The sequence below is a fragment of the Protomyctophum bolini genome (assembly GCF_963924005.1).
Source record: "Protomyctophum bolini genome assembly, chromosome: 3".
Lineage (NCBI taxonomy): Eukaryota > Metazoa > Chordata > Actinopteri > Myctophiformes > Myctophidae > Protomyctophum > Protomyctophum bolini.
The window spans coordinates 42,850,386-42,864,003 of NC_137864.1; the positions used below are offsets into that span (position 1 = coordinate 42,850,386).

At 42.3% G+C, this 13,618-nt stretch overlaps 1 protein-coding gene across 1 annotated transcript in view; it reads right to left on the reverse strand.

Moving 5' to 3' along the window:
- Positions 1-2,019: 2,019 nt before the first annotated feature.
- Positions 2,020-13,618, reverse strand: part of LOC308312786 (neuronal acetylcholine receptor subunit non-alpha-3-like) — a gene marked incomplete at its 3' end in the record, with an annotated part of 25,626 nt that continues 14,027 nt past the window's right edge. Inside the window, exons 3-9 of the mRNA XM_080759501.1 lie at positions 11,472-11,516; positions 10,225-10,334; positions 9,141-9,360; positions 7,493-7,786; positions 5,966-6,156; positions 4,786-5,020; positions 2,020-2,154 (exon numbers count right to left, since the gene is read on the reverse strand). Of these exons, the coding sequence (XP_080615627.1) occupies positions 2,020-2,154; positions 4,786-5,020; positions 5,966-6,156; positions 7,493-7,786; positions 9,141-9,360; positions 10,225-10,334; positions 11,472-11,516 (1,230 nt within the window). The remainder of the gene's footprint in view (positions 2,155-4,785; positions 5,021-5,965; positions 6,157-7,492; positions 7,787-9,140; positions 9,361-10,224; positions 10,335-11,471; positions 11,517-13,618) is intronic.

A 13,618-nucleotide genomic window follows, 5' to 3' on the forward strand; every position in this document is an offset into this window, starting at 1 on the left:
TTTTTGTTCTTGCTTAATTTAATGTAAATCGCTCTGGATTAAGAGCGTCTGCTAAATGCCTAAATTGTAAATTGTAAATTGCAGTAGGGAGTCATGATGGCTGCGATGGCTTGTGGTGGACATTTGTGGTCGAACTTTTTGCCACGGACATGATACAGAAATGAGTGGGCGATAACACATGAATAGATATAGCCCTGCATGACCATATAAACAGATCTGTAACTCTGAGAGTGTTCAAACCCAATGGACCCCATTTGTAGGCTACACTCCCAGAGTTAAGGGGGTCCTTGCAAATAAAAAAATTGAGAACCACTATAGTACTAGTTTGACTCCTAATGCCAAAAACCTAGAGACTGACATTCAGTAATTGGGTCTTATGATAAAAAATAAGAACATTATAATGGTGTGTAAAACAGAAAATCAAACATTTCCCGCGGACAAGTCTTGCCACAGACACATTTTCGTGATGACCCCTGGGTTGTAGTGCACAAGCTTTTGGGTCTTCGGAACCTGCCCGTTTTTGCCTCAAAGTGCCCTTTTCCTGACCAACATCTGTGGCCCTTTTTATTTTTTACATGATAATGAGAATATTAGTATTGCTTATACTAGACATAGCCTGGCTAATAAGCCAGACTAAATCCACTGGCAGGCAAATTTAAAAAAAATTGCCAACTAAACGGCTGATTTGCGTCTGGCTTATTAGCCAGGCTACCAATGACATGGACCAAGGTATTGTGGATTTGTGGAACATCTTTCTTCATTAGCATAAGAGTAAGACATCCAAATGTACTACATTTCTGATGTAAAATGGCAGAAGGGACCCACAAAAAAGACCACCCCAAAATGGGTGCGCTGCAAACACTGTACTTGGATACTTAATTTATCCATAGGCCTATAATAATAACCAATATTTTTTAAGCACTCTACTATAGGCACACAATACAACATTTTACAAACAAAGCCACACCAGTCTGTATAATAATTAATTACTTAAGTCGTATCATTTTCAAATGCTATTAATAGCTTTAATTCATTATAATGTATCATGACAGATACAGCTGAGTGGGGAAGAGGAAATGGATAGTAACAAGTAGTGATTTATGCATCGATAATGGAAATCTCAGACATTCATTGAAACGATATAAAGACGTGGAGTAGGTTGTCTTATTGCTTTCATTCTTACGCATTCTTATAATGCACATACTGTTTAAAGCAGAAATACAGTTCAAAGAGTTTGTTTCTCAGTGTATTGAGCACCAAAGTCCTGACGTCACTCGCTTATTCCCTGGTTCCAAGAGGTTCGCAGAAGTTTTTTCTCTATGGAGAATAACTTAATCTTAAAATCCGGGGAGGTGTCTCTGTATCGTTTACGACAGTCAGTCAGTCAGTCAGTCAGTCAGTCAGTCATATTTGATACAGTCTGCTAGTGAAAACTTAACTAATTTGGCAGCAGTATTAAGGCCTATTCATAGTCTGGATTTTCAGTGGTGAGGTGACCACCGCTCCGGTGGTGAACTGACCACCGGAGCTGAAATAACGTTGAGCGGTGGTGAGTAAAAACAGAGAGAAGGGCTGGAGCGGTGGCGGTGGTTTGCTCTTCACCGCGGCTCGTGACGTCATGTTGTAGTTCGGTGGTCACCTCACCACCGAAAATCCAGAATATGTGTGAGCCTTAAGTCAGTTGATTCTTCATATCCATATGAGTGAAACAGCCGGGATGATTTGTTTATTTTTCAAACACAAATCAAAAAGTACAGGAACCCGTGGACTTCGGTGCTCTATTATGCATGTTGCCATGCGGTGAGGTGGAACTGTTCTCTAATGTCTATACAGTGTCATTGGTGTGAATGTGTGACATCAATAGTTGACGAGATACACGCTATAGCAATAAGACAAGACAGATGAACTTCTGGTGACGTGTGTGCATCTGCATACAGTGCAGTGTGAGTCTCTCTGTGTGTGTGTGTGTGTGTGTGTGTGTGTGTGTGTGTGTGTGTGTGTGTGTGTGTGCGCGTGTGTTCATGGCGGTGTGCTGAAGTACAAGTACAAGGCCGGGGTGAAGATCCCTATAGTTCCCAGTATGGACACGGTGAGGAAGGCCCACAGGAAGATCCTGTCCAACACCTGGGCCACAAACTTCCAGTCCTGGACCACCTGGCAACCAGAAAGAGAGAGAGAGTTGAGGAAGACTATTGTAACAGTCAGTATGCAGTGCCAGTTGGTGCCACAGGGTGGTGCACTGCACCCTTTTGTTTTGTTGTGTGTGGAAGATCTGTCACTTCCAATATACAGTATATGCATACTATGTTAGCAGGCAGTATGACTGTAGGCTCCGTTCACCTTTTGTTTATGATATTATAGTTCTGTCTGCCGTGAGACCTGGCGTAATATGGTCAATACTGGATCAATGCTCTTTTTAGTAGGCTGCCAAATAAACCAGCTTATAGTGACATTCATCTGTGTCTGTGTGAAATACCTGGACTGACATCTATTCTATACTCCCTTCTCAACACATCACAATATGTACAGACTCAGCGACCACCGCCTGGCAATAGAAACAGGCAGACACAGACAGAACTGTCTGCCCAGAGAGAAGACAGACTGTGTTCACTCTGCTCTCAAGCCGGGGAGGTGGAGACGGAACTACACTTTCTGTTACAACAATGCGACAAATATAAAGGCATCAGAGAATCATTCTTCCCTAAATTTAAAGAAAAATATAAAGAATTTCAATCCACCATTAAATCTGTTTAGTAGCCAAAAACGTCAAGACGTCTGATTGCCTATTAAGTAATGGATGCCACGGGTGTCAAGACTTCTCTCCCTTGGGAATTCGTAAAAAAATATATTTTTTAAATTTTCATCCATATTTAGAAAATTCCTCTAATCTGGTGTACAGGTGATGACATGCACATTACATGCATAATATAATTACAAATTATTTCTTTCTTTATAATGGGAGAATTGGCACTCAGAGCCTAAACTGGTGACCACCAGGTGGCGCTTTAATAACTCATCATTTCAATATGTTCTGGGAGAACAGTCCAACTGCACAGTTTTGGCAGCAAAATATGTGTCGAGTTGTCATCAACTGAGGGACAGCCAGTGGACAGAAGAGACAGGTACCGGTATATCTGTCTGAACAGGGTCATTAAGTTTCTGTTATGTTTCTGTTTGTTAATTTATTTTCATTGTTACTGTATTGCTGGTTGTTCATTATTGTTGGGATGTTTGTTGACTTTTGTTTTGTTGTATTGTACGCTTTGGCAATGTAAAACATATTTATCATGCCAATAAAGCCTTTTGAAATTGAGAGAGAGAGAGAGAGAGAGAGAGAGATAAGGAGAGAGAGATAAGGAGAGAGAGAGAAAGAGAGAAGGAGAGAGGAGAGAGAAGGAGAGAGAGAAAGAGAGAGAGAAAAGGAGAGATAGAGAGAGAGGAATAGGGGGGAAGACAGACATGTCCACATGTGTTGTTATGGGACTGTGTCAACCTTAAGTGATTTTCTGTCATTTTCGGTACACTACACTACACACGCACGCACACACACGCACGCACACACACACACACACACACACACGCACACACACACTCTCACTCTCACTCTTTTATTTTGAAGTTCAACAAGAACTGACCTGACCTAGGAGAAACATTTGGAGCGTAAATGCATGAAAATAAGTGACATTCAGATATTAAATCTCACACGCATCCACAGTAACATCCTCGGCGTATCCATTTGAAAATCTGAAAACTAATAATGCAACCACGTGGACTCCAGGGGTCGATACTTTATACGTTTTCCCCGTTACTGCAAATCGCTTGGCTGAAAACAGACGATGTACAAGCTCACACAACACGTTGTACACATTGTATTGTGAGCTTGTAGATTGGCAAACTTTTGGGCATGTTCACCTGTTTTCACAGAACGCTTGCCCAAACATAGGAATGCTACTGTAGGTTTCATACAGTAAAATTAGCTTTATAGCTGTGGAGAAATAGCAGATCTACAAGCTCATAGTGAGCTACGATCTTGTAGGTCTGCATTTTTTTTTTTTTGTGAAAATATGGTGCAATTCATTGAATATATATTCTTTCACAGCGAACGTTTTTAATTCAAATCTTTGCTTCTGGGAGGTCCCTGGAACAACAGGCAAATACTGATAATTCTAGGGGTTCTAGGGGAGAACGACTGACATAGAAACATAAGGTTTTTCAGAAAACTGTCAGGATTTAGACGACATTTTGTAGAATCTAGTCTCAGGTCTTAATGTGTTAAATCAATGGTTTTCAACCCGTTTCAGATCAAGGCAGATTATTTATTCATCATTTGAACCACAGAGAGATTTATCCTTTCAGACCCAAAACGAAAGAATATTTTGTTGTCGGATAAGATCTTGTCCACAATTCCATGCTGTATTGATGTAGCCTGGCTATAATAAGCCAGACTAATATCACACAACACTATCGACCCGTATACGGGTCCATTTGGTTTAATTTTACACTCTCTAGAGTTACAGATCTTTAAGGGTTGAAAACCACTGGGTTAAGGCAGGGTTCCCCAATAAATTTTCCTCAAGGGCCATATTTTGACTAGGGTACCAGGCTGGGGGCCGCGTCGGCACGCACGAGGTCGAGATCTTGACCTGAAAATAAATTTTCAGGGCAAGACCCCATTTGAAAAGGACCCCCAGTTTGACATGCAGAGACTACTAACCCCCATTTAAAGCCATTTATATCTGGGACCCCCCCCCCCCAAAAAAAATAAAAAAAATAAGCAGTGTTCACCTCGCGTATGAAGTGCTCCTTCTTGATGTGCCGGCTGATGTAGCGCACCGAGTTGGTGGCTTTCTCCAACATGGCCACCCAGGCGTGGTTCTCGTCCTCCTTCCCTCCCAGGGGTCCTCCTCCTCCCCTCTGCTGAGCCGAAGACCCCCCGTGGCCTGGTATCCCCCTCCGGCCCGGACCCCCGCCACGGGGCTTGGGCTCTGGGCTGCGGAGCTCAATGTCTGGGTAGTTGTGCCTATGGGGATTCACAGTCCATGTTGAAGTCCACAGTACTCACAACAAACACCAGAGGGAGTTCAAGTTCAACTAATCACTTTGCAAAACCAGATTCGGCTCAAACAAGGGATTTAAATTAATTCCGCTCCTATCCCAGTAAAATGTGGAACACCCTACCAACAGCCATTAACCCATTCTGACCTGAGATCAGATTCATACGAGGTTTCCAGTGGACACACACTGGTCTGATTAACCCATTCTGACCTGAGATCAGATTCTAAAAAATGTCAGTCGTTCTTCGATTTTTCAAAAATAGCAGACCTACAAGCTCGTAGCGCGCCACTCGGTGGCGCGCTATGAGCTTGTAGATCTGCTATTTTTCAATAGCTAAAGCATAACATGATGATAACACCAAAATGGGTTCCCGGTCAGAATGGGTTAAGACATGCGAAACCCATGGCTCCTTCAAAACCGCTCTCAAAGAGCGCCTACGGACAGCATGCAATTCGAAACTGGCCCCAGTAAAAAAGAAAGTCTTAGGAAAATGGTGCATTTATATATATAGCACCTTTATCCAAGGCGCATTACATTCACCCATTCAAGCCATGCAAGGCACCAACCAGCACATCTGGTTGGTGTTCATTTTTTGGGGTTCAGTGTCTTGCCCTATAGGACACTTCGACATGTAGGAGGAGCCGGGATTCGAACCGCCGACCCATGGATCATTGGACGACCTGCTCTACCTCCTGAGCCACAGCTGCCCCACAGTAGGCCCCTCATACACAGCAGTTTGGGCACCAACCTGTCCGTGTGGCCCCTCATACACAGCAGTCTGGGCACCAACCTGTCAGTGTGGCCCCTCATACACAACAGTCTGGGAACCAACCTGTCAGTGTGGCCCCTCATACACAGCAGTCTGGGCACCAACCTGTCAGTGTGGCCCCTCACATACATGATAACCAACCTGTCCGTGTGGCCCCTCATACACAGCAGTTTGGGCAGCTTCTGGAGGAACAGGCTCTTCACCCAGGGGGCCATGGGGTGGTAGGTGGCCGAGGAGCGGTGGTGCACGTTGATCACGAACACGGTGACGATGATGGAGAAGGTGACGAAGATCATGATGAAGAGCAGGTACTCGCCGATCAGCGGGATCACCTGAGAGGGGAACATTTTAGGATGTTTAGGAACAGAACATTTAGTTAGTTCATATGTGTTGTTCTCTAGGGTAGAAAACATCATGTCAAAGAGCCAACCAATGCATTGTGAACCTAAAAAACACACAGCTATTACCCTAGTCTCGCGTAGCCAGACAACTATTCCACAATCTCTGAATGCTATAGATTCTGGAAGTAAACCTTATTTTTTTATTTCCTTTTCTGCTAAGCAACAAGCTGTGTTTTCTATTTAAATCAGCATACGGTAAATGTGCGCGACTGTAAAGGCGAAACGGATAGACTGTATGACAGAAGCATTTGAAAAGGCAACAGTCTACGCAACGCAAGACTACGATTACCCCAGTGGTTTTCAACCAGTGGTCCTTGAGGGGGTTCCAGGTGGTCCCCAGCTAAATGATGGAGAGATGGTAACCAAATGGACCCTTATAGAAATAGAGCGGTAAGTGAAAACGAATGAAAACAAATGGACCATTATAGGATTTGCCTGTTATTGCTCAGGTACCACATCAATACAGCATGGAATTTATTGTGGACAAAATCTCATCCAACGACGACACAATATAAAGTCTTGGGCCTAAGAGGCTAAATCCCGTTTAAGATCCTTTGGCGCTAGTAGACGGATTCTTCTTTTGTTTTTCACTTCTGTTATTATGAGTGTTCTTCTGTAGCCTTAAAAGTCACAAATGCTGCAACAACTAAACATTTGTTCAAAGGTTGTTGGACGACAACTTCAGAAACTTTATACATCCACGTACACGATAACAGCATGCTAAGGTTATCAAGGAATATCACCTCTAATACTAGCCATGTCTTGTATGGGGAGTATAGGTTGCTGCCTTCAGGAAGGAGATATGGTGTTCCAGGCAGCATACAATAAGGTCAGACTGAAGAGGTCTTTTGTCCATCAGTCGACTCTGAGGCTTAATCAGGATTTTGGCCTGCAGGACTATAGACTGAGCTGTGGACATTGCTCTCTGCCCTTATGTCTCTATGTATGTAACTGTATTTATTTTTTATTTTTTGTCCTGTGTTATGTTAAATGTGTATATGGGTTGCATACAAGGCCGCTGGGTCACAAAACTAATTTCAGTGCGAACTGACAATAAAGTATTGTATCATATCATATCATATCAACTGGTGGTCCGTGGCTCAAATGCCTAAAAAAATAATGCATCTTGACATGAAAATCACGTGATCGGAACGGGACAACCCTACTTATAGGACCATAATAATAATACAACCATGCTGATCAGAGCTGTCTCTCCACAAAAGAAACAAATTCTCGCCCTGCAGGCTGAAAGAAGGTTTAGACCCACTTTGGAGGAGGAGGGGATGATCTCCTCGATGACCAGGAGGAAGACGGTGAGCGACACCAGCACCGAGGTGGAGAGGGAGAGCTTCTCGCCCTCGTCCGAGGGCAGGTAGAACACCAGCACGGTGAGGAAGGACAGGCCCAGGCAGGGGATGATGAGGAACAGCGTGTAGAACAGCGGCAGCCGCTTGAGGATGAAGGAGTAGGTGACGAAGGGGTACCAGTACACCTCGTCCCGCCGGCTGCCCTTGGCGCCCGTGGCGTTGAGGATCTCCCACTCGCCGTTGTCGAAGAAGTCCTTCAGGGGGCGGAGTCAGAAATGAAATGAAAAACAGCTACAGTCACACCTTAAAAGACCTTACAGTAAAACGGGTGAACTCCATTTGTCATGCAGGGCTCCTCAGATTTGCAGTTCATAATAAAATAAATCACACCCGTGTGAACCAAGTGTTGCAACTCCCCTCTCCCCCCCCCCCCCTCCTCTCTCTCTCTCTCTCTCTCTCTCTCTCTCTGTCTCTCATTAGCAGCCAGGCAACAGTGAAGCACTGTCTCTCTCTCTCTGTTACTGCATGGCACAACAGCACCCCTACTGGTACTCATACTGGTGCTCATACATAAATAGGTGAACACATGTACATGTACCCAGACATTGCTGGTTGTAGGAGTGGTTGCACCACTCAAAAAACAGTATACTACTATAAAAAGCTAAAAAATAAATCAAAAATATATAGCCTACTTTAATTTAAAAGGTAAAAAGCCTATCTTCATATTATTCACTAGCAAAGAATCTCGTGTATGTCAGAACACTGTTTATTCAAAAAGTCTTCCCCCAACAACCAACCAACTATGCCTAGTGACTTTGATTATGCTTAAAACCTCCCTTCGGAAAGGAGTTACTTTTAGTTTGTAGTAGTTTGATTCTGTTGATTGTTTGATTGTAAGTTTTGCATCATTGAACATTTATTAAAATTCACGTAAATACTGATTTAATTCACTTTTTTGTTAATAAATTATCTTTTTTCACAAGCTGCTGCTTCTCATTTCAATATGTTACGGGTCTTTGCCCCTAGACACTTAAGGGTCGTAACAGCTGGCAAAATCAACACTGCCTGCGGGCCCTTAATTTTTATTTATCTATTCTTTTTGTATTTTTTTGTATTTTATTTCAGTTATAGCTGATTTCATTCATATACAATTTGTGGTTTTTATATTTTTTGTATTTCAGACTTTTATATTTTATACATGAATGTTGAGTACTGGTGTTGTTGTTTTGTCCTGTATCTGAATCTGTAATGTATCTGTTGTCTGTCCTGTCTTATGTGCAAACTTCAATATAGTCGATTGGACATATTTTACATTTTTCACCCCTGTGTCAATCATCTAATGTGATCCTGGGCTCTACACACCCTCCGCCAACCTAGTCCCCATATATGGGGGACAAGGGGAGAGAAACGGACTTGAACTCATGCTTCCTTCATGCCTGAGTGTCCGAGTTGCTCCTTTACACCTGACAGGGGGGAGTTTCCCTAGTTGGACGTATAGCGCGTGGAAGGAACACGTTATTCCAACCAGTTCCTTTCCCCTCCATCAGGCGCCCCGGCTGGCCAGGGGGACGATTGGACATATTTGTCGATCAACACCAGTAACTCTACCTTACGGTTGACGTAGTGGTCGATCAGCACCAGGTCCACCATGTCGCCATCGTAGGTCCAGGAGCCGAACTTCATGGAGCAGTTCTGCCGGTCGAAGGGGAAGAAGGTGACGTCCATGGTGCACGACGACTTGTAGCTGGCCGGCGGCGTCCACGTGATGGTGCCGTCGGAGCGCACGATGGCCTTGGTCATCAGGGAGCCCTCGAAGCGCCCGTCCGCACTGCGGAGAGGAGAGGACAGGAGACGTGCAGCAATGAGGATCAAAGATGGAGATGTACTCTTGGGTACAACGATTGATTCCACAAGCTGACATGGAATTCCAACACTCATTCCTATCTATAAGAAAGGTCAGCAGAGCCTAGAGGCTGCATTTTATGCGCAGACTGAGACAGTATAAAAATATAAAAAACTGTGTAAAAATAAAAAAAATTAATGGCACTTTTCCATCGATCCTTTGTGGAGAGTTCATTGACATTTTGTTTTGTTTCCTGGTATGGCTCATTATCATTGATTAATGGCTTTACACCACTGCATATATATATATATATATATATATATATATATATATATATATATATATATCTCTCTCTCTTTATTTCAGACAATAGTCCATATCACATAAGATCAACGTACAAAAGACAAACAACATGGGAAAAGGATAAAAGCGAGCAGTTAATACAATACAAAGTACAGTAGTCACAGTAGTGCATATATACAAATACTGACTACCTAATCAGCAGCAGGCTGCTGAGCCAGTGCTTGCGCAGCCTGGACGTGACCCGGCGGTAACAGCTCTTCACAGGGTTCGTTAGTGCCTCTATGATGCTGTTACTAGACACCTCCAGACGTTGCATGAAGTTTTACATCAGTTTTCTTAACAAAGCATCACATGTGGGCACGACACCAACAGAGGTAAACAACTGACTGGCACTGTGCCACCTAGGAGAACACGTAGGAGTAACCTCAAGGCATCGTTATATGCCACTCTGAGCCGTTGCATGCTTTTTTTACTCTGTACGAGCATGTTGGCATTGTATCTTTGTTGCATGTCTGTGTCTGTGTCTGTGTCTGTGTTGTGGCTCACTTCTCATAGAGGACGATGTCAGGGAGCCAGATGGTCTCCGAAGGCACTCTGATGGAGGTGATTCCTCCATACTCGTCTGGGTTCCATCGCAGCTTCACGTCAACCCACTCCTGTGGGAAAAAAAAAAAAAGCCAACTTATTTACGGATAAACACATGCTTGACCTAACCAAGGTTTATGAGGGATTCGTCAAAACCTCTCAGGGAATAGAGTCTGGCGGCATTCATGCTTGAACAACCAGCTGAAGGTACAAAAGATGATTGTATAGTACATTACTCATCCACTCTGAAGCTCTCCTTGTCTCAGCTATTGATTGATTGAATATTTTATTAGACAACATATGAATGCAAACAGCACAATGAACAGTCAAGCATTTTGTCCAAAAGGATTTCACGAAGAAAGACCTTGCGGTCTCGTTTCCATTCGGGTCCCATACACTCACACACAATCATGACATGAATAATAATTTAGAACAGTAACAACATATTGATTTAATAATAAATAATATAATAATAATGGTAATAATAACAACAATAATAATAATAATAATAATTTAAAACAATAACATGTGAAATAACCAGGATAAAGAGGTGGGGGCAATCATCTCTGTACCTAACCAAACCAATAAACCAATATCCTTACTGTATCATAACACCTGCTACAGTATTTGTGCTGCAGTAGGTATGTCTTGTTTTAACCATGTATTTGTTTAAATTCCCTGGACATGTTAATTAAGTATTTAAAAATGTCCTAATGGACCTGTAATAATGACACTAAAATAAAACACTGTAGGCCTATACTGTATGTCAAACTCTCCCACATTAACATCATCATGTCAATGATGTCATTATGGTATTATAGCCTCTAAGGATTTGATTGGAGATAGTTTCTGTTGTTGTTGTTTTTCTCAGTCACTTTCTCTATATCATTAAATGGGGGTCTGTAGACTAATGCATGTCAAACTGGGGGTCCTTGAAATTAAACTGGTTGAGAATCACTGATAGAGCCGTAAAAATCTTCTCTTTTGGGGGTCCCTGGCATGTCTTTTCAAATGGGGGTCCGATGGATAATGAGTGTCAATTTTGGGGTCCTTGACATTGAAAAAGTTTGGGAACCATATTATAATACTCTTTTGTTGGAGCTGGGTCTACTTTGACTGCTCAAATGGCCTTATTAAATTATGAAACACAAGATAACAAAAAATACATTATAGATGTACCGGTGTACTATACAGATGTGTATCTTTACCTGCCAGAGCCAGACATTAGTGGTCATCAGCTGGTTCTTCTCATCCTGCCAGATAGATGGAATAGATTAGGGTTAGTTTTCATTCTGTTCATGATGTACGCCAGTGGTTTTCAACCCTTCTCATATCAAGGTCCTTTATTTATTTGGCATTTGAGCCACGGACCACCATTATGATGAGATCGAGCCTCTCAGACCCAAAACGTTCAATATTTTTGCTGTCATTGGATAGGATTTTGATGTGGGGAACAGATCAGAGTGAACTATAAGGAAGTAACACTTATAAGGAAGTGTTACACTCCCTCATTGCTTCTCTAATGCAGCAAAAGCCACGTGCATGCATGCACGCACGCACGCACGCACGCACGCATGCACACAGACACACACACACACACACACACACACACACACACACACACACACACACACACACACACACACACACACACACACACACACACACACACACACACACACACACACACACACACACACACACACACACACACACACACAGTTCCCTCCGGCCTTTTTATCACAATACCCTTAGCATGCATAAACCCGCCATTTCTGGTGGGTTTTTAATGCAAATAAAAGGGAGATATGATGAGATGGTTACAGCGGGAACCCCTTTTTGTGTTAGCATTATGCTATGCTTTAGCTATTGAAAAATAGCAGATCTACAAGCTCATAGCGAACCAGTGACATAGAAACATAGCTTTGTCAGAAAACTGTCGGGATGTAGAAGACATTTTTAGAATCTGATCTCAGGTCAAAATGGGTTCTCAGACTCAGTGCAGTGGAAACTGGTAAAAAATAAAAAGTGGACTTGATGTTAAAAAATTAATAAATCCAGATTTCTGTGGTCTGTCTGCCCAAGCAAACCTAATGGCATGCCCATCCATCCGTCAGCATAAGAACTGACCTACAGTATGGTGGTGAGCTCTGTAAATGTCAATGCAGTTTGTTGAAAAGACCACAAGATGGCACTCTCTTACTTCTGTAAGCAGTGGCTATACTTTCATGGTGTGTGCTAATTACAAGTTCAGTACTTTTACTTCTACTACACTACATTTATTTTAAACGCTTAGTTACTATATAGTTACTTTGTAGATTTGATTTATTATTCAGCCGTTTTTAAAAGAACCGATCTACTGTACAAGCTCACAATGTTATACATTTAACAATAATTTGTTATACATTTGAAAACATGAAATGGGACATTCTGCATAATGTGTACTTTCTACTTTTGGTACTTTCAGTACATTTTGATGCGAAAAATGTTGTACTTAAGAAGTACATTTTGAATTATGGACTTTTACTTGTAACGGAGTAGCTCTACATTACATTTTACGTAAGTACTGTAAAACATTTTAGTAGGCTACTTTTTCCCACCGCTGTGTGTGCTTTTGGAATGGACGAGGCGTGCGTTTGTATGTGTGTGTTATTGTGTAAACATGCACGTGTGTGTACACTGTACTGTACAGCATTAATGATGAATGGATTCTGGCTGTTTCTCAGCCCTGAGAGACCATTTGGACCTCTCTCTCTCTCTCTCTCTCTCTCTCTCTCTCTCTCTCTCTCCTTTCTTCTCTCTCTTTGACCCTCTAAGTCTATAACATCCCCTGGATGTTCCTTCTCTCTCCCATCCTTACTCAGTCCTTTCAGAGTGGCTGGACTCTGCCCCCACCAGTCAGAATCTGAATCTGAATCACTTTATTTGTCATTTTCCTATGTACTTGCATACAAAAGAACATGAAATCTCGTTTCCCCTCAGTTATTGGCAGTGCAACATAAGACATAGAGCCTTTTTTTTTTTTTTTTTTTAAGCTAAAAACTAAAAAAATCATGGACAAACATTTAAAAAAGAGCCCCAGTATGTATGATGACGTGCAATTCATATGGACAAGTTAAGAGTTACCAACACCACGCACAACCTATGAATAAATAAAGTGGCATGGTGCTATTATCCTTAAAAACAAAACGTTACCAGCACTTTTTCTTTAGTCTTCACGGTATAAACACTGTTTCCTTCACCAACCCCCCCTCTGCCTTTCTCAATCCTAAAAATACACACTAATCCTCAATGGAACATTATTAGCCATGCAACGTAAAGCAACTGGGACTTGTTTGTTTTTAGAGTGGAGGTA